This window comes from Uloborus diversus, chromosome 4 (assembly GCF_026930045.1).
Source record: "Uloborus diversus isolate 005 chromosome 4, Udiv.v.3.1, whole genome shotgun sequence".
Lineage (NCBI taxonomy): Eukaryota > Metazoa > Arthropoda > Arachnida > Araneae > Uloboridae > Uloborus > Uloborus diversus.
Window position 1 is genome coordinate 48,836,130 of NC_072734.1, and position 22,167 is coordinate 48,858,296.

The 22,167-nt window shown below is 33.7% G+C and overlaps 1 protein-coding gene across 1 annotated transcript in view; it reads left to right on the forward strand.

Moving 5' to 3' along the window:
- Positions 1-17,899, forward strand: part of LOC129220173 (uncharacterized) — a 146,786-nt gene extending 128,887 nt beyond the window's left edge. Inside the window, exons 4-5 of the mRNA XM_054854527.1 lie at positions 6,276-6,555; positions 15,368-17,899. Of these exons, the coding sequence (XP_054710502.1) occupies positions 6,276-6,555; positions 15,368-16,681 (1,594 nt within the window). The 3' untranslated portion in view covers positions 16,682-17,899. The remainder of the gene's footprint in view (positions 1-6,275; positions 6,556-15,367) is intronic.
- The last annotated feature ends 4,268 nt before the right edge of the window (positions 17,900-22,167 follow it).

A 22,167-nucleotide genomic window follows, 5' to 3' on the forward strand; every position in this document is an offset into this window, starting at 1 on the left:
TCAGTGCTGCCATTCACGGTGCAAAATATTTAATTCGCATCTTTACTCACGTGTATTGGCAACGATATGGTTGATAGCAAGCGCAGAGCGCAATTGTAGTTCGCCTCTTGATTATCGTGGAAATGCGGTAGAAAAATGCGCCATAGTGCATCATTTGTGACGTCATAAGAACCACGCCTTGTTTGAAGAATCGGACATTTTAAAAAGTTAATTAAAAAAGAACTGTTGGGAAAATGAAAGTATTTTCTGAGTCCATGTTATTTTTTTTTTACTTATTCTATCAATTTCAGTGACAAAAAGTACTATTTTTAACTGAAGGAAACAATCCCATTCTTGTTGATTTTTGTGGTATTTTTACAATGATTCTGGTCGTTTTGAGATTATGAAGCGCGCCAACAACGAGTAAAAGCTTATCTGACCTCCGAACTACTCGCAAACTTCTGTGCGGCTCATAGCATCCTTGAAAGGTAGTTGAAACATTTGGTAAGTTTCCGTTGTTGCCTGTTCTCCTAGCAGGAAGAAAAGTTTTCAAACACACCCTTTGTTTTTAAAACCCACCATAAGGATTTAACAGGCATCAAACGAGAACAGTTGAGAAAAGCAATACTAAGATCACACGTCAATCTTCAACGCAGACGTTGCTTTCGCAACTGATGTGGGAAGGTCTTTATTAGACCCACTCAGCGGGAGCACTTGCATTGCATTACACTTAAAAATAACTGCAAGTTTTCAACCCGATTCTTTTTTTTGGATTTTTCTTTGTTTATATATTTGTGCACATGAGCATATGTTTTAAATCAAATTTAACACACACACGCGCACATATAGGCACTCATTGGTGTGTACAAATGTAAGTGTAAACAAAACAACGATTTTAAAAAATGTGCTCGTTTTTGCGTGCGTTGTATTTGCACGTTTCTGAAGAAGTCGGTTGAATAAAAGTCAGCAAATAAATTTAAATTCTGTCATACTAATTAAAACTGTATTAATAATAAAGAAAATCGTATTTTCATACTATTTTACACAAACGCATTTAATAGTTATTAATGGCTATTTTGCAAAGCTAGTTTCGAAAGAGGTTCTTAAAAAGGGTTTTTTTCAGTATACGGAGACAATTCATACACATTCATAATATATCATACTGACACTAGTAAACAACATTAAGAGGTTGCTACTTTTAAATATTAAAAACAATAAGAAACTAGTTGACTTAATGCACAAATTAAACTGACTTTACTGATCTTTTTTTTTTAATCAGTCAGCTATTTTCTCATCGTTATTTTTAATCTTTAAAGTAAGAAGGAGACATTGGGTAAATGGAAAAAACCAAACCACTACACTTGTGTTATTCTCATATAGAAGATTTTCAGACAGTTCAGCGTGTTTTCAATCAATTGCATAGGCGTCATCCTTGTTTGAAGATGACTCTGCGAAAAAGAGTTTTTCAAAGTTTAGCAATTTTACGATTTGCTCTCCAGCAGATCTGCAAATGCGAAGTGACTGGTTTCAACTTGTTCTTCTGTAATTGGGAATGCTACTAAAAGCATTTATTTATAAATTTTACGTTCCCGCAGCTATTTTTGATGTGAAAGTTCGGTGTTTCCATTTACCCCACGAATAGTGTACTTTGGAGTAAATGGGAACAACTAAGTTTTTGATTCTTATCCTTTTGTAAGATTAAAATGTGCAATTTCAACGTTTCTATCGATCTCATAAATACTATATTTTGTGGTAAATGGAAATAACTAATTTTTTAATTACTAAATGAAGAAATCAAACTTAGTAACTAAAAAGTTTATTTTTTAGTTTACTAAAATGTATTAGCTAAGAAGAGAAACATTCGACAGCAAAATGATTATCCAAAATATTTAAAATATTTCACTTTGACGAGGATATATTTCTGATAGCTTCTTAGACAAAATCTACTAATTTTTAACATGTAATTTCAAATTTCCTGTGAATACAAATACATGATACATATAGTGTATGCATATAACACTTTTTGTCACTATTAAAATAAATGTGGTATACTAAACTGTCTGATAATCGAACCAATGCCGCCGTGGGAAGGTAAAAAGTTCTACAAATGTTTCTTTCTTTCTTTTTTTTTTTTTTGTTTTATTTATTGCACTTTTGTTTTATTGTACGAGGGTTGTTTTTTTTTTCCCCCAACTCCGTTTGGCTATGAAAAAACGGGTAAATATACAAAAAGGATTTTGCTATCAAAAGTAAGGTACAATGCATATTATTTCTCCACATAATCACCTTGACGATTTAGGCATTTGTCGTGCACAAACTTTTCTATATCCTCCTCATAGAACGTTGCCGCCAATGATTGAAAGTTATTTTTTACGGTGTTTTTGGGACCCATCGAACATAAAGTTTTTTTGTAGCGCAACTGTTCTATAACTATAGAATGCAGGGACGAGCTTGAAATTTCTGGAAATTGCATCGATAATTCCCTTATTGTGAATCTTCGATTTTCCTTAACCGCTTTGTCGACTCGTTGAATAAGGTCGTCCGTGGCCACAGACTTGCGTCCCAGACCACCTTCATCATGCACATTAGTTCTGTTCTCTTTAAATTTTCGGCACCACTTACGAACAACACCAGCACTCGTTAAGTTGTCTCCATATATACACGACTTATTCTTCGATGAATTTCCGCTGCCCTGTTACCTTCTGCTTGCAAGAAACGAATAACATTCCTTAATGCACTATTTGGCGGGAGACTCGATAGAGACAGCCATGTTTTCGCGTCTGTAGCTCAACAGAAAATAGCAGATTGGACTCGACAGTAACTGAGTGTTTGGACAAGGGTATGTGCAGAATCCCAGTACGCAAACCAGACACCTGCCGTTGACCTGGCTTTTCTACTGTGAAAACGGAGCTTGAAAAAAAAAAAAAAAACATACGTACAAGCTTGTTTGTTTTCTGCTGCAAATAAAGCACGAAAAAAATGTCAAACTCCAACATTTTTCCATTGCTAAAATAAAATCCAAACCTATTTTTTCAAATACCGCAAAAACTCATATCTGCATGTATTGCCCTTTACTTTCCCACGACAGAATAGCGCCCCAATATGTCGCGTGCATAGAGTATTTTAGGATATTTTGGCACAAAATATATTTTCTTTAATTTTACTATATTTTGTTTAAATAGAAATAATATACAATTTATTTACAGAGATGCATCAGAAGATTGAAGAAAATGTGTAACTGAAAATTAATGTCTTTGCCTATTATTGCCGTAAAATAAAAACTAAAATAAAATGTGAAATTCGTTTAAACACTTGTTATTATTTGTTGATTATCAAAATAAGGTAGCCCTCTCAAGCTGCCCCATAGGCAAATCAACATTGTCCAATGATCAATATTTGAATAATTTTGTGGAAATTTTATTTTATTTCATTTTACTTTATTTGTGCATTTCAACAGTAGAACAAAAAGATAAATCAAAAGATAAATGTTTTTTCCACACAATTAAATATTTTTCCAAACACATTGCATGTTTTGGATTTGAACCGATATAATTGCACACATTAGTCATACCCAAATTTATTTTCAGTAGATCCTATTGTACGTGATATTTGAAATTTATTCTGTTGTAGTTGTGGAATTATAGCCTTTTTTTAAATGTGCCCCGTGTCTCAATGCATCTTTCGCCCTACATCGAGCAGATTACAAACACACAAAAATGCAATCGTATATGTTTTCACATTTTTCATTACAAAACGTCCTCAGTAGCATAATCACAATAACAACAACAACAACGTACACGTATTTCCTTCCATTAAATAAAATTAATACTTGTATTAGCGTGCAAAATCCATTAAGAATCCACACAAGGGAAGAACTTGATTACATCCTGATAACAAATCCAAAATGCCAAAGCCTCTACAATTCGATACCGAGGTATATAGCAGATGATGTGGACAGTCATGGCAACAACACAACATACTTATTTCATGCAGTACCTCAAATTTTAAAAATAAGACTTGTTCCATTCACGTTTCAGCTACTTCACTTTCATACCTTGTCGGTGCATGTGCATAAAAAATTGCCTTAGATTGCTCTTGACCTTCATGGTATTGCATTTTGAGTGGTCAACAAAATACACGGTCTGAAGCACTCCAATCGTAGGCTACGGGAGGTCCACGGGACTTCCCAAAATATTTCCCTATTCCGCAATTTTTTTCTGATGAATCGGCAAATTTGGAACTATAGTGCAATATTTTTTTTGTTTTCCTTTTAATGATGCCTCGTGTGTGTTCTCATTCGATGTAGATGTGATTGCATGCTCGTATTTTGTCATTCGATAAAATCCGGAGTTTCACATTCGGTAAATTGTCCTTCCCATACAACAATTTAAGTTTGGCATGCCTCTGAACAGATTGAGTATGTATATTCGTAGCATGTCCTTTACATCTGAAAATTAATCTATTCACCTAACATTGCCGTAAAATAAAACATTAAAATTGTTGAAAAGTACCCGTTATTATTTGTTATTATCAAAATAAGGTAGTCCTCCCAACAGGCATGTACAGGGTGAGTATGTATCCTTGTGGCATGTGCTTCATGTAAGTTTTTGTCGCTATATACTGTATGCATTCTGTCACACTTTTTCTCTGCCACTTCCACAGGAACTCGTTCGAAGAATCTCCTTCTGTAAGAAGTTATCTATAATACAAACTATGCTCCTAGTCCATACTTCACACATGTCTAAAGTGACGAATATAAACGAAAATCAGTTTTGGTCACCTCATTACAGTTCAATCGCAAAAATGTGGCACCTGCCAATAATTTTAGAAGCGAGTCCATTCTTTAAAATGGGTAAAGAAGGAAGGAAGGATATGTGCTATATTTACTAGTTTAGCTACACTTTGGCCATATGGATGTCTTTTTTTAACACATTTTATAAGAGAGGAAATAATTTTTATTCTGACATATCAGATCATAAAAAAATTCTTATTTTCTGTAAATAAACAACTCTTGATGTATTTCAGATCACTTAAATACTTAAAAAAAAAAAAAAAAAAACTGTTAAACCAATCAAAGATGGCAGAAAAATTAACTCTGTTAACAAATTGCCTAGCAGAAAATAGATAACAGTTCCATTCGGAACTAAAACCATTCCGAATTAACCATCTGCAACATTTATTTCATTGAATACATATTTATTCAGTTTGAGAATAAAACTAATAAATTTATTTTGGGTGAGATAATTTAATTAATTAATTTTCATTTTATCGTTTGCTTGTTGAAGTTTGTTGATGTCTATTATTTGTAACTCCAATCTTTACTAATAATAAAGCTGAATGTCTGTGTCTCTGGATGTCTGTATGTCTGTTACGCGCATATCCCTAGATCGTTCGTCCGATTTTCATGCAATTTTGCACAGAATTAGTTTGTAGCATAGGGGTGAGCACCTCGAAGCGATTTTTACAGTTTTGTTCTTTTGCTATTCCAATTTTAAGAACATTTTCCCAATCAAATTATCATAACGTGGACGAGTAAATTAACAAGTTATCATAACGTGGAACCGTAACATATGTGAGCAAATTAACATAACAAATTGGCGAGAAATTCGTCATCCATAATTTGTAAATATACAAGCGAACCAAATGACTTTTTAATTTTCTACTACGGGCAAAGCCGTGTGGGTACCACTAGCTAACTATAAAAGACGCTGCTGACTCTGGCCGATGGCTGCGGAAAGAGATAAAACAAATACACATCCACTACACCTGTCCAATGAGGCATCTGCCTTGTCCGAGCAAAACTGTAAGGCTTTACCTCTTTGGCTGATTTCTCAGGACACCGTAAGGAGGCGTATTCAAGTTCTAGAATTGCGAATTATTTTTAAGAATAGTAGACATACTTTTAATGATAAATACTTCAATTTTTTAGAAACAGCTGAATTAAGAAAAAAGTTACGTAGCAAATACTGTATTAAGTAACTGTAAGTGTTGTAGCAATGCGTAACTGTATTAAATTGGCGAGAAGGTAAAAATAACACGCTTTGCGCTCTTTATTGTAATCCTACTTTTGCCATTCCGTTCTTAAATTTTCCTTTGCATATCACACCTTCATGAAAATGGACGCATCTGAACTAATGCGTGGCCAAGTGCCATCACCTGACAGCCTGACTTTATTTCATTTACCTCCTTTTAGATTTAAATTTATACTATTTATTTATTTTTCTTCTGATAGAGAGAGAGACTTATATTTGAACTGCAACTCATATAATTTCACTAACTGTTTTCATTCTCAACAGTAGACAAGCAGATCGACGAACGGATGAACCTCTGAATTCGAACACTGTTCTTCAGTCCTCCTTCAAGCTTCCAGAAGGTGTTCAAAATCGTCAATCTACTCACCCTACGGAGTCCTTGGAAAAGACTTCGCGATCTTCTTACAGCGTCCCTAGAAGATTTCGACCAACTGTAGTGCCTGATATTCCACCTGAAGATGAGAACACAGTTCCGGAATCTCAAAATGGAAGAGGAGGAGGCCGCGGATTCCGCTACGTTCTTCCTAGACGAAACACACCTTCAGTAAGTGTACCATAATCCTGCCGTGGGCAGGTAAAGTACAGTAACTGCTTTTTTTTCGTTACCTATTGCATGTTATCTTCAGTGCACAAACTTGCTTATTTGGGTTCCGCTAAATAAAAAAGGCGTGAAAAAAACGTCTTATTTCAACACTTCCCAACTGTTAGCATTGAATCTAAAACGTGTTTCCTCAAATGTATCGAAAACTCATTTCTGCTGATTCTGCGGTTTACCTACCAACTATAGAATTATAATTCTTCGCACAGAGTATTTTAAAAATATTGTTATGCATTTTATCCTTTTTCCAATGTAATAAACCCACACAATGTTTCAATTCCTATTATTTAGTTTTACTTTCAAGTCTTGCTTTATGCTGAACTAACCAATTAATAAAATTAAATATATTAGCAGGGATATTAATCGCCGAAATGCATTTAAAAAACATAGACGGCACAAATGTACAATAAGTCGTGCAAATACATGTTTGTTACCAGCAAGTAATTTATTTTTTATAGAGCGACATAAACATGAAATTATGAAAGCACAGAACTGTTTTAATATAAAACTCACGAGTTAAGAAGAGCTGCAGCACACCATCAACCTTTAAATTTATCGTTGTTCACATTGAGAGTTACAAAACAAATATTTAACTTTCATTGAGGCTTGACAAAGCTACTTAACTCCATTTTCATACACCGAAAAAAGGATTATTTTAACTTTTAAATGCATTGTCTTCCATTGTGATTTTAAATTTTGTCCTCGTGCATGCACTTCATCTTGAAATCTAATAATCTGTTTTGAAGAGTCTTATCTTTCGCAAAACTTGAGACTACACTAAAAAATTTGGTGCGACTTTACTCCATAAAAACGGTTGCAGCACTGCTGCCTCCAATCTTTTGGAGCAATTTAACTGATACAGTGATACAGTGTATGGCAGAAATAAAACTACTTTAGTGGGAAAAAAATATAAAAAATGTTTTTTAATTCTAAAGACTATTTCTATAAGCTTGGATTGCACTAATATGTATAAAATAATCTAAGTACAGTAAAACCTGTTTACAACAGGGGCCTAAAAAATATTGTTATAAACAGGTTATCGTTTTAGACAGTTTGATTATTCATGCTAAAATTTTGCTGGAACCAATAGACAGGTTTATTGTTATAGACAGTATCGTTATACACAGTTTTCACTGTATATGTTTTCTTGCTAGCAACGCCCAAAAATTGAGTTGATCTTAAAATATGTTAGTTTATGTTAATTCTAGTTCTATTTCATTCTAGCAAAATTAAATATTTGAGAGATATAACGCTCTGTACGAATAGCTTTTATTATACCGCTTATATTTCTTCAAAAATAAATGCAAATGTTTTGCCATGATTCGCAAAAAACACACTACAAAACGTCAAACTTGAAAAACCACACTCTATGCACACATATAATTTTAAACACTTTTTAGCCGATATATCCCCCCCCCCCCAAAGATGTTATTGACGGTGAGTGTAAAGTGGCGTTTAAATTCCTTCACAAAACGCTGCGTTTCATACCTCGATCAATATTGTTCGTACTAAGGTCAAACTTTTTTGTGTTGGAATTATTTTTTAATGAAGATTATTTCCCATACCATAAGTTAGGGGACCTTAGGCCAGGGTTGGCAAAAACCCGGGTTTTTTTTAAAAAGCCCATGGACCCAGGGTTTTTTGGGTTTTTTTAAATAAAACCCAAAAAAAACCCAACTAAAGTTGGGTTTTTTAAAAGAAATGTGGGTTTTTTTGTCTTTTTTTAGGGAAAATGTGGGGTACTTGTAGCATATTGTAGCATAAGTATATGGACAAAGCGTAAAAATTATCTTCGGGTAAAAAGCTGGAAAACTAGTTAAAATTCAGAGTTTTATGGAGAAAAGTATAAAAGACGAAAAAACCCAAGAATGTTTAAGTTTCAGATTTTTTAATTTTCATTATTACCAATAGTTAAGGCTAAGTTACTTCTCGGGTCATAAAATCTATTGTTCGTTTTTAATTACTAATTTTTTTTTTTTTTTTTGCATTTTACTTTATAGTATTTCATTTTTTTAATGCAAAACTACTGTAGAACCTCAATTAGTTTAAATCCCTTTTTACTGAATTCCAGCTTAATCAAGACATTTCTTTGAATTTTATGTTGCCTGTTTTTCTATTTCTGTGTACAGGGTAAGAAATATTAAACTTTTTTGTAAAATAATGAAAATACTGTACCTGTTCTGTTTTCTGTCGACCGTTTGAAAAATCTGTTTATTTCTAAAAAATTTACCTTGTGTTTATTCAAGATTTGTGACGTGTTGGTTAGCAGAAAATAATTTACATGAAAGCCTTTTAACTAGATTAGTTTCCTCTGTACAATCTACCAATATTGAGAAAATCAGACGTGACAGGACTTGGTCAAGATAATTTGAGTTATTTATTGACCAGAAGAAAAAGTTAAATACATTTATTTAAAATCTTTGAAGTATATTTTTAATGCCGTTAAGAGTTAAGAAATACTATTAAAGCTCAAAATTCATTTTTTATGTTCATTGTCTGGTGAAGAACAAATATAAAAGAAGTTTAAATTGTAAAAATATTTAAATTAATTGATTTTTTTTTTAACTTCTCACAAAATTAAAAAAAACCCAAAAGTGGGCTAAATAATGGGTTTTTTTAAATGGGTTTTTTCAAAAAAACCCATTGGGTCCAACCCAATTGGGTCCAGTTCGGCCAACCCTGCCTAGAGCCCTAGGGATAAAATATTCCTTACTTTTCTTCAAAAAAACGAACAAATAAAATAGCAGCACCTTTTAAACAAAGCAGCTAATACACTTCTTTCCATTAAAAAAATTTTTTTAACAGCTTTCAAAACGAAAAAATAATAATAAGTTCATTAAAATAAATACATCATATAAAAAAAATCGTTTCTTTTTCCCCTGTTGCCGAAAATAATTTTTTAAACGAATTAATGCACTTACCAAAATAAAAAAAAACAATAAAATGTCAACTTAAAGAAATAATTTTCATTGTCAAAAAAAAAAAAAAAAAATCGTCTGCGCATATTTTTCGAGTTTATTCACCGAAAACTAAATACCTAAATTAAAACTTTAGCGTGAAAATAAAAACAAATCATATCAACAATAATTATTTCACAGTTAAAACCACAGCAGCGGAGTCGGAGTCGGAGTCAATCTCATTTTGGGATAAAAGAGTCGGAGTCAAATATCCAAGAATCGGAGTCAGTCATTTGTCCTCCGTGTATAAATGTTTGCCAAAGCTACGAAGTCAGAGTCGAAGTCGGGGAGTCGGAGTCCGATTAATTGTCGGGAACAGGAGTCAGAGTCAGTGTCAGGTCCCCCTAAATTCTCGGAGTCGGAGTCGGGAGTTGGTCGTCAAGAGCTATTTCCAACAAAGTTTGTTTGAAGTAAATCCGCCTTCAAGTACGGAATCTACATTGACTTTCAGTTTCCCCGTAGGCGCTAATGTTAAGGGATTTGAACTGTTCAAAATTGAACGGAAAATTGTTCAAATCAAAAAGATATCTTATATACAAGTTTTTTATCAAAAGCTTTTTCCTACAAAGTTTGTTTGAAGCAAATTCGCCTCACAGTTCGGAATTGCTTTGAATTTCCCCGTAGGCGCTAATGTTAAGTTTTTTTGAACTGTTCAAAATTGAACAAAAAATAGTTCAAATCAAAAAGTGAAATATGGGAATGAGGTGTCCTCGCCGAGATCTTTCGAACAAAAAAAAGTTTGTTCGAATCGGACTATTCATTCAAAAGTTATTAGGGGGGGGACAGACAGACAGACCGACCGACAGACAGACCGACAGACAGACAGACAGACAGACCGACAGACAGACAGACAGACAGACCGACAGACAGACAGACAGACAGACCGACAGACATTTTTCCCCATCTCAATACCCTACTTTCCAATTTTTAATTTTTCAATATTCATTTAATTATTTTATTTATTTTTGACTTTTTTTTTGTTTTTCACGATATTTTTAAGATGCATTAAGCCTTCTTTCATGCTTTTTTCTTCTTTTTCTGACTTTTACTGGGAAAGTAGGCTAAAAACGGAGAATACATTTGTAATTACTCTTGAAACTAGAAAATCGCCCTTCAAGATATGAGGGTGAAAACTGCTTCTATATTTAAACGAAGCAGTTGCCTGTTTTGGTAATATCTTCATATTTATTAACCCTAAACTCCAGTAGATAGCATTCATTGTTGAACACTTTTTTTTTTGTTTCTCCATTCCCCTGAAATGACAGTGTTACCAGTGAAACAGCTAAATTACTGGATCAGCCTTGTCACAATAAAGCCTTTCCCTGCATGTTAAACATTGCCAAAATATATTATCAAATTATCATGATATGGCGTGAGTTTCATTGTTGATGACGTCAGGAGCGTTACTCTATCATTGGCTATTATACACATGAGTATTAACTTTTACAAAAAAGAAGTGGCGGGAAAGTGGAAGAAATAAAAACACACATACATAGTCCGATCCAAAAGTAATGAGCCTCATGTTATATTGACGTTTTCACACCCTACAGCTCGCTCCGCTTGACAGTGACGGTGGTGGGGGTATTTGGCTTTACCGCGAAAAGGCTCAAATATTAAGGGGTAAACTCCCAACTGGGCTGACGCCCAGCACGGGGGTCTTCCCCGGCGCAATAAGCACCAAGACCGTCCGTGGCACCCAGACGACTATCGACCGTCGCACCCAGCCGTGCCGGGAGCCCACTACACGGACCCCCCGGACGGTGGAACCTAAGACTTACAGCTAAGTGGTGGGGGGTGTGCGGAGAAAAGTTGCTTCCTAGCTTCGGAGCGGTACCATCAGCTTTAATAGTAACCCCTATACGGTGGTGCGTGACACGGTAATATGGAAAGTTTGTCAGTGAAACGCAGAGAGATCAAATTTTGCTTTCGATTTCTTTCTCAAACGTTCGCATTGCTTCAACATCCATTTGGGACTGAGCGTCTGTCCCATTCGCAAGTAGAAAAGTGGCACCTGGACTTATGGGAGACAATGGTGCAATGCATTCTTACGTAGAAGTTGCACATGCGGAAAGTCTGCGGGAAACTTGTGTCTAGAGTTTTGACTGAAGAAGGTTCAAGTCAACGCTTCCGTTGTACCCTATCCTTTCTACAGTCTGGGCTTGTGACCTTCTGACTTCTTCTTGTTTCCACTATTAAAATCAGCGCTGAAAAGGAAAGGTTTCGACTCCATCGAGGACATCCAAGCACATATCAAGTCAGCCCTTGCAGATATCTCGAACAGATTTTTAGGGATACCTTTGAGCCATGGAAAAACCGCCTACAGCAGTACATTGTTGCAGGAGATGCCAATTTTTAAAACTATTAGTCATTTGTACCGATCAGCTCAATAACTATGTCTTTTTAAACGAAGGCTTGTTACTTTTGGATCGGACTATGTAAGTGTGCGCATAAACACACGTAAATGCGATTAATGACGCCATCATTGATGAAAATACCATATTGTATTCTTTTCGAGTCTTTTATTTGTGGATATTCTACTAATTTGTTTTTCTTGAAGCCAAATATTTATACCAATAGATTGATATCGGTACTTTCTCATCAAAATAAAAGAAATACACATTAAAAATAATCAAGATCTAATAAGTTAAATTAAAACTCCTTAATTAAAAAATATTTATTTTTTCAGATAATACCGAAAATACTGTAATTTTACATCTGCTACTAGCGGTATTCAGTTTAGCGGATTACCAGTATTGTAATCACTAGGGTGTATTTATAGTTGCTCAAATTAGATAAAAAAAGGTTCTGACCCTTCAAATGAACACGAAATGCCCCCGTTCCATTCCAAAGCAACCGACAAATTTCGATTAACAACTGTTTGGAAAACTGCTGTCCTTTTCAGCCTCCCATAATGAAGGACGCTCGCCTTAATCCAGCCTCGAGAAACACATCTAGGGACCTGAAAGCTTCTCAAAGGAGCGAAATAGTACGCCCTCCCTTTTGTAACGTTTTCAGGATACTAAATATTGGGCACGAAAAAGGAATCCGTTATAAACAGGGCCTGATTACCGCACAAGCTTACTAGGCCTGGGCCCAAGAGCGGATTCAGGGGAGGGTCAAAGAGTCAACTGTGATGAAAAACTATTTTTCCATTATTTTTTTCTAAACCTATTATTGTTGAATGAAATATTTTTAGCTTCTTAAAACTGTATGGGTAATCACTGTACTAGGGATATGAGTTAGAACAGAACAAGGAGTCGTTTTAAGTTTTCTAGAAACTAGAAGCTAAAGATCTTGCAGACCTAATTGAAGAAAATATAAAGAAATTGAATTTAAAAAATAAAACAACGCCATTGAACGGTTATGCTCTAATTTGACTGAAAAACTTAAAGGGTAATAAAGAAGCGAAACTTCCTTTTTAAATGCATGCTCTACATAAGTTCACATATTTTTGCATTGTAAAAGGATTTCAAAACGTGTATCTGCAATGTTTTGAATATTTTTTCATTTGAATACATACTAGAATGTCATAAAATATAGTAATAGATATCCTATATTTTGAGTAAGGTTCAAATTATATTTAGATTTTCATCCCCTGAAACTTGACCCCCCTTACAAAAATTTCTGGATCCGCCTCTGCCTTGGCCTGGGGCTTCATTTTCCCAAGCGGCCCCCAATTACTTAAAAAAGTATGCATAGCATTACAATTGTATGAAAAATACAGATATTTTTAAGGTAATAGTTAAAAAATGATGACATGTTTATTTAAAAGCTTTCTTAAAGGAGAATTTGTATTCATTCTGCCAGCAGCGAATTTACCATGTCACAAGTGAGAGAGGCCCCGAAGGAGATTCATAAATGCACATGATAAATGATTTACATAGTTCTGTGATAGACAAAGAGGTCCCCAAAAATACATTCCAACGGGCCCCCAAACCTGTAAATCAACCACTGCATTCCGCTATAGAGTCTTTAGAGGGGCTCCAAATAATTGTGGGCCTAATGTCTCACTTTTAGGTAGTCGGGCCCTGGTTGGAAACCACCAGTAGAATTGATTATATTCTTTTAATCTGATCTCTTTCTGCTTTTGTGACTAAGAGAAGACTTATGTATGCAACAAACTTCTGCTCAAAATCGTCTCTTTCTTTATCTCTGTTTTAGTGTTACTATACGGAAATTCTCTTATTTGTTAGTGCTGAGCTTTGTTATTTTCCGGTACTGTTGATAGGCTTCGATGGTCTCTCTTGAGAATTTTTAGCATTTGGTAGATAGGGATAAAAATCGGTGCCTCAGAAAATTGGTCGTTGATGGAAGTAGTTGCTGCATAGTGGTGGCCACTCATAGAAATTTAAGTGTATTTTTTGTACCCAAAAATGTGATGCATCCCATGTAAACAAACCTTTTCCGGATTTTTTTCAAAATTAAAACTCATAGCTAAAATTTTTGTTTTAAGCTTTTAAACTGATGTGACCCTAAACCTAAAATGCTGAATTTTATTTAATAAGAACAATATACTTTTTTGTGTGTGTGTGTGTGTGTGTGTGTGTGTGTGTGTGCTGTAATATTTTAATGACTGGTTTTTACTTTTATTTTTGATTCTAATGTTATAAATTATATTGCTCTTATTGCTGTTTGAATACATAACTCTCGTTCTTTCATTTCTTCTTACAAATGTTTATGATAATAATTATAATCATATTCCATAATAATAATATAATAATAATGCCAGAGTTTTGTCGATATATCATCAAATTTCATATGTGAGGCATCATTTTGAAGATTTTTTTTCTCCTCTTTCAACAAAAAATAAACAGAAAACACACTTTGTATAGGTTTTTCAAAAAAAATCGGTTTTTTTTGTTTTTTTTATTAAGCATTTCTTTGATGTAAAGCAGCCCACGAGGAGGCCGTGTGGATCAGGTAGTTAGAACGTCGTGCTAGAAACGCGAACATCGTCGGTTATATCTCACCGTGGGTTTTGTAGTTTTTGAATGATTTTTTTCCTCGCGTTCATCTTGATGCAAATTTTCTAGAATATATAATATAAACTCGCTGCAAGGTTCTGAACCACAGTCGTAAATCAGAAAATAAAACGTTTATTTTAGCATGGAAAATCGCGGTATCAATATTTCCTAAGAGGTTTTTTTTTTCTTTTGGGGGTTTCCTTAACATTTCATAAACTTACAAAACTGAGGCAAAATTTTATTTCATTTTTCACTACCATCGGCGAAAAATAAACAAACAATTCACAATGTGACTGTTTTTTGAAAAAGTACCACTAAAAAGTCGAATTTTTGATTTCCTGCTGTCAAGCGCGAATGCTTCGCACGGGTCAGCTTACTTATAACCTTTTTATTATTATAAGAAATTTATCTAAAAATAGTTTTGTCATAGAAATATGTAAAAGAATTTTTTAAATATATCTTTAGATTGATACAATGCATTATTTTTACAAAATTACGAAATGTGCAGCGAAACACGTTTGTTTTTCTTATTTCTTTGAAGTATTTCAAATGCCAATATTACAATCCCTAGTATCAATGTTAAGCTTGTTAAAGCACTTATGTTTTTCTTTTTTCTTTGAAGTATTTCAAATGCCTGTATTACAATCACTAAGCTTCAAATTCTAATTTTATAGTTAATAAATATACTTCCATGAAATTATGACTACTACATAATGCATATGCATTTATTTACAGAAAGTTATTACGTATAATTTAATATACACTTATCTTTTTCTTAAGTTTCCTTTTTTTAGAAAAGAATCTAACTTACTACTTTTTTTAAATTGTATTTTCTAGGTACGCTTGAATCGTTTCAAAGTGAAGCTTTCTGTTCGAAATGACGGAGGAATCACGGGCTTGGTAACACCACAGGACAACACTTTTGATCCCGATGAGGAAATCATGGAAGAATACGATCCACTTGCCCCCGTAGATCCTGCCAAAGTCATTTATGAAAAAACCACCATTACAAGTGAAGTGACGTTACATGTAGGACGAAGAAAATCTATTCGTACTCTTACCATTACAACCAACGTTCCAAAAACCAGACATATTTATCCTACATATGGAATCAACGATGCCCACGACATATCACCAGCCAACAATAATGCTATATTTGCTACTTTGAGCCCTATCGACGATGATGCTGTTCCGCAAGTTGTTGTTACAAGAACGTACACTACTACAGAGCGAATGTTGAAAACTTCCGTGGTTCCAATTTCTGATAACGAGACAACTTCCTATCATACTGTTACAGAAAGTTTTTTCATCCTGAAACTCATAACTGGATACAAAACCTTACCTGCTTCTGAAATGACCATGTATCCTAATGAAACCACCGAAACTGAATTTGATGAATCAGTTGATCAGCTAGGTGGTCTTCTTGATGGTGCTGTTCAACTTGAGCCCTCACCCCGTCAGCAGATTATTCAAACGCCAATACCAAATGGTTTGTTGCAAGCGTCTGGTAGTGGCAGAGAACCTGCCATTGTACCATATGATCAAACAAAAGGTAAAGCGAATGCGAATGATTTGTCGAATTCTTTACTGTCTTTGGGTGCAGCATTGCAACAAAATCCTTTGGCGGCAGTGTATCTCGGTCTTCAGCAGTTGAACAAACATGCCACCCTTTACTCAACAATTACGAAGACTTCGACTTATGTTCAAACTGACATCGTTTATAGCACAAAAGTTGTCAGTTTTTACGACGGCAGAAGGACGAGGACACGGACGCTGTCTGAATCTATATCTACCACAGAACAAACGAAGACATCTTTGATTACGACCGTTGAGCCTTATCTAAATACTCAATTGTTTCAGCAACAAAATCAGCTTCAGCAATTGCTTGGAGGTACGCAGTTGGGTACAGGACCACAGCTGATTCCCCCTCCACCTCAGTATAGCACCCTGACGACGACTTATACAACAGTTACTACTGCAACTAGTTTAAGTACAAGGGTATATACTCTAATTTACAATGCAATCAGCACAAAATTCAGAACAGTAACTAGTACATCGTTATACGAAACAACTGTAACTGTGACCAGCACAAGTGAAGTACCGATTGCAATAACAGCACCCCCTGGAGGAGTGTTTCCTTTTCTCGGCTGAAATCGGCGGGAAAAATGATAAATACATATCACGTGATTAGTAAATTCTTTTAACGTCAAAGAAACATTTGTCAAAAAAGTGACTCATGTGAAGTTATATAGTAGACTTTTTAAAATTGCAAAAGAGAGACTGTACTTGTTTGCATTATGACTCATACGAAAGACTTTAATAAATTGATTGAAAATTAAAAACTTTCAGGAATTAGCACAAAGACGATTTGAAAAATCTCTCATTTCCGTATAACTGTGCTCGGGTACCCAAAGCTGTACAAACATTTTCACGAAGGAAATCATTTTTGCTCAAAATGGTAACTACTAATCTTAGTAGAGTGTAAATAGAATAATTTAACAACCTTTTCGCCTTCATCCAAATCAGGTTTTCATTTTATTTGCGAGAAAGAACTTTACTTTTGCATCATTTTGAACCATTAAATTAGAGGTACGAATTCATCTGAATCAGGAATTGAAGATACATGAACTATTCATATCCAGATACGTTGTTAAACTTATTTAGCTTTAACTGAACAGAAAAAAATGAGAGGAGTTAATAGTGTTATGAAGACTTAAAAAATATAATAAATGACGAGGTGCAATAATCTGACAACGTTAATTTAAACGGAGTTTATTGAACATTCTTCAATCTTTTCGGATGAAGATTGTGTATGTTATGTACAAATTCGCTGTGTTGAATGTGCTACAAACTACTTATGTGGTAATTTAAAACGCTGTTTTGTTTTCTTTTATAGAAATTTCCAAAAATATTGAAGTGATATTTCCTGATTTCTTTGAGTTGTCAGAGTATCTACCAGATTCTACACATGCAATGAAAATTCAGAAAGTTCTACATCGTCCTGTTCTAGTTTGTGTGTGTATAACATTCTGTGTTGTACTTTTAATAAAAAAAATAAGACTAAAATAGCGGCTCTGCTTCAATTTAAATGTTTTCACATAATTTTTCAACAATTTGAATATTTTTAACAAAAAATTGTTTAAAATGTTTAAAAAACTACATGATTTAAAAAAATATTATCTTAATAAATGCCATTAGCTTTGCTTTTTGAATATTTATGGAATACAAAAAATAAATACCTTTGTGCTGAAAAGTAAAGTAAGAAATAACGTCAAAAAGCACACATTGCAGATAACTGCAAACACGTGTTTCGGCGTTACAAGGAACGCCTTTTTCAATGCAAAAAGTAATGACCTTATGGATGAAAAGACATCCGACTTTTTATCCATAAGCTCATTACTTTTTGCATTAAAAAAGGCGTTCCGTGTAACGCCGAAACACGTGTCTGCAGTAATCTGAAATTAGTGCTTTTTGACATTGTTTTTTCTTAGTTTACTTGTGGAACAGTTCGACAAAATATTTTTTTCTGCGAAAAAGTTTCACGCAAATGTTTATTGATTTTACGATGCCTTACTTCAAATTTTTAATATACTTTTTTTCGACACCAGCTCATAATTTTTGAATTATGAGAGATCGATCAAATCCGCAGCATTTCTGAAGATTAAATTTAAAAACAATAAATTAAATTAATGGTAAGAGAAAGACAAGATTTCTATTTTTCAAGAGCTAATTACCACTTAATTTGTGCTAAAACAATAAAATGAGAAAAAAAAATATATAATCTTTTAAATTTGATGAGCTAGAGTAGATTCGCATAAGAATATTAAAATGTGTTAAGATATTTATTCCCATGAAATTACGCTAATAGTTCCTCAAAAATGAAAGGACAATCAAGTATACTTTTACTTCACTGCCACATTCTCTTCAAACTACGCTTTTTATAGAAAAGCATTTTTTTTCTTTAAATATGAAGTACAAGATTAAATTCGTTGAATTAGAATGAATAGATCACGAAAAGTAACTGAATAATCAGAGTAATAAGCAGAAAGTTTTATTTCAAACTCTAAAAAAGTCTGAAAAAATGATTAGGTGCAATTAGTTTCTTAAACCCTTACACCATAGCGACTGAAATAAAAGATCAAATTCATTTTGCTTTATTTCAGCTCTACTTTCTTGTTCCTAAACATGAATGTTTAACAGTATATGTTGTAATAAACATTTGGTCTTCCAAGATGCATTAAATTATTTTTGAAATGAACAAAATAATAAATCAAACTAATAGTTGAAACGAAAGTAGTAGTTGTTATTTTCTTCAAGAAAAACACACAAACTGCAAAGTTACAAATTTACATTTTTCTCCTGTGAGTGTGCTTCTTCTTTTTTTTTTTTTTTAAACCGGAAAGAGGAGTAACTTTAACAGAAATTTATTCACAGTGGGCCCTCTTCAATTTCAATCAAATTTTATCCACAAGGTCTCTAAATATGTTCAAACACCAGGTAAAAAAATCTCGGACTGTTGCTTACAAGTATAGTCTCTAAAAACATAATAGGGTCATTCCACCGTTACGTGCGGGACAAAAAGACGTTTGAATTTCATTAACATTTTGTCATATCTCTTAATATTTTAATTAAACAGGGATAAGCATTTTTTTTTAACCTTTACATTTGATACAAAGATACTCTTGACATACTTATATTTCTGTTAAACATTTTTACTTCTTTTTACAAAAAAGGAAGTAAAAATGTTTCGCGAAAACAATTTCACTCAAAAATTGACCTTAATTTCCATTTTACTCACCCGCGAATGAATATTGAGTTTTTCCCCACTCAACCACACGTGTGTAAGTGCTAAGAACGTATAGACACGCGAAATATCCATAATAACGATTTCCGAGTTAATTACAACGAATTTTCTCGTGACGTCTGTATGTGCGGATGTGCGTAAGTATGTCGCATAACTCAAGAACGGAATGTCCTAGAAAGTTGAAATTTGGTACGCAGACTCCTAGTGGAGTCTAGTTGGGCACCTCACCTTTTGGTTGCATTCGGATGTTTCTAAAGGGGTCTTTTTTACCTTTTTTTTGGGGGGGGGGGTCATTGTTAATTTTGATGTAAACTCAAGTGGTGTTATAATTTGGCGGACACTTGGCGATATATCGCCAGTCTTTTGGTCGCCAAGTTTTGTCGCCAACTTGGTGACAAATTTGGCGATTTTTTTTATAAATCTGTTTTAATTTGGCCATTGTTGGTGATATTTATAGAGTAGACTATTAAATCACATTGAAATTGCCAGTAATGGGGATATGACATTAAATTGGAAGAAAAAGGAAGTCATGTGATGCACACATCAACTCATTTTTATTTAAAATCTAATTTATTTGCATGCGTCACGTGCGGGACATCCAAAGTCAACCTCTTGCTACTTGCTTATGAGTGAATTAATATTTTTGCTCCATTAATGCATTAATCTTAAAATAAATTGTAGATTTCGAGAACAAAGGTTCCAATGTAAAGGATACATATCTCGTTTGTTGAAAAACAATAGTTTAAACCATTTTAAAAAATTATGTCTTGGGCCATGTCGCGGTAATATAGTCGCTTTGTCCCGCACGTGACGATTTAAAAAAGTACTGGCGAAACTTTTGCTTAAGGAATCACACATTCATTTGTAATTTGGTAAGTAATAAATTTTTTATCATTACCCTTTTAAATTATTATTTTCAATGAAATATATGATGTATTACGGACGGCACAAAATTACCGTTTTCCGTGGAATGGCCCAATATTTTTATATTTCCAGCCAAAAAAGCGAAACTCCTTTTAAAAAATAATGTTTTTCATACCGTTTTTCCCACAAAATGAATGACTACACACATAAAAGAATTCATAGTATGAGAATTTAGGTATCTTACAAAATAAACACAATTACCAGAATAAGTAGTTAGGATATTCGGTCGGTGAATGTGTTTACATTTAATTTTTTCCTGCGAAAGGTTTACTTCTAATTGTTAAACAGCAGTTTTCTTTAAATGCTCCATCTTCAGCTGCAACGAAATTATGTGAACATATATCATTGAGTGTATTCAGTAAATTACCGCTCATTAGCCAGGGCTAAAGCAGAGATACGTGAAATACACTGCCAGCTCAGTCATTTCCAGCCGAGGATTGCAGTTTCGTGCTTATTAGCACTCATCAGCCCGGCATAGGAAAGTGACTGAGCTGGAGATGGAAAAACCTCTTAAGGAAGCCAAGAGTGCGAAACAAACTGGTAGCTAATATGGAATTAGCAGACCAGACGAGTGACCGAAGCAATGTTTCGGTTCAACTCGAAGATTGAACGCGAGGCAAGGTATATTCAGTAAATTACCACCAATAAGCACGAAACTGCAGTCCTCGGCTGGAAATGACTGAGCTGGCGGTGTATTTCACGTATCATTGAGTGTGTTTAGACACGTAGTGAAGAAATATTAATGGTCGATTCAGCTTATTTTCAAATCTTAAAAAATTTATTTTATTTATTTATTTATTTATTTAGTGTGCTGTATAAGAAAATTTAAGTGATAATAGATGCTTTCAGATAGAATTTTTTTTTTTTCATCCAATTATACTAACAGATCATTCGATAGAAAACGTTGATAAAGGACTGAACAGTCATACTTTTGTTAGAATCAGTCTAATTCATTCCAAAATTTGAGAGATGATATGATTTTCATCTTGTCTGATTTAGAACATTTAGTAAAAAGTTTGCAAGATGATTAAGTTTAAACCTATCAGACTTACATCATTTGGATTTGGCAATAAATAGATATCTAGCAAAACAAATTAACATGTTAGAAAATTATTATTTTTTTTTTAAATCTATTTAGCAATGTAGTGTTTTAGGCTAGGGGAGAAGAAGGCTAGTGTGGACAAGGGGTTAGTGTGGACATCTGAAATAATTCGGTTATTTGTTTTTTCAAAATTTCTCTGTTAATTTATGCATAGTGACAACACAAACATGCACTTCCATGTGTAGTTTCGTGACAACACACTTGATAGTTCAGTAGAAAATTACAAAAAAAGGTTTTCATAGTGGACAAGCAAATTTTGAATTTTCTTTTAACTGTTAGATTATAGTATTTTAATTTGTTATCTTAAGCAAAAGGAGATAATATATCATAAATAAATGTATTAAAATATATTTTGATATTCAATTCTGCTGGGCATAGTTTTAATTAATAATTGAAAGGCTTAAAAGAAAAAATTGCTCCATGGGGTTAGAGTGAACACACGGTGATGGGGCTACTGTGGACACATGGTAATGAGGCTTCTGTGGACTCATGCCCACAGTAATCCTTTTCAGTTTTGAGTGAGAAAAAAAAAATAAAGAGTTAAATATTTTTTTTTTTTACAAATGATTTTTTTTATTTATTTTTCATATTAAATTTTTTGATTTTACTCTTTACCAATTGCTTCATAAAATGATTCATTGAAAATGATAAAATGATGACGTTTAGAAAGGATTCTGGGTGTTTTTGCGCATTTTAAACTTTTTTTTTTACTAAATGAGTTTGCTTATTAAAAGGTGATAAATCATTTACCAAGGATTTCTGTCATTTTCACACATTTTTTATTATTATTTTGTTATGCATCAAATT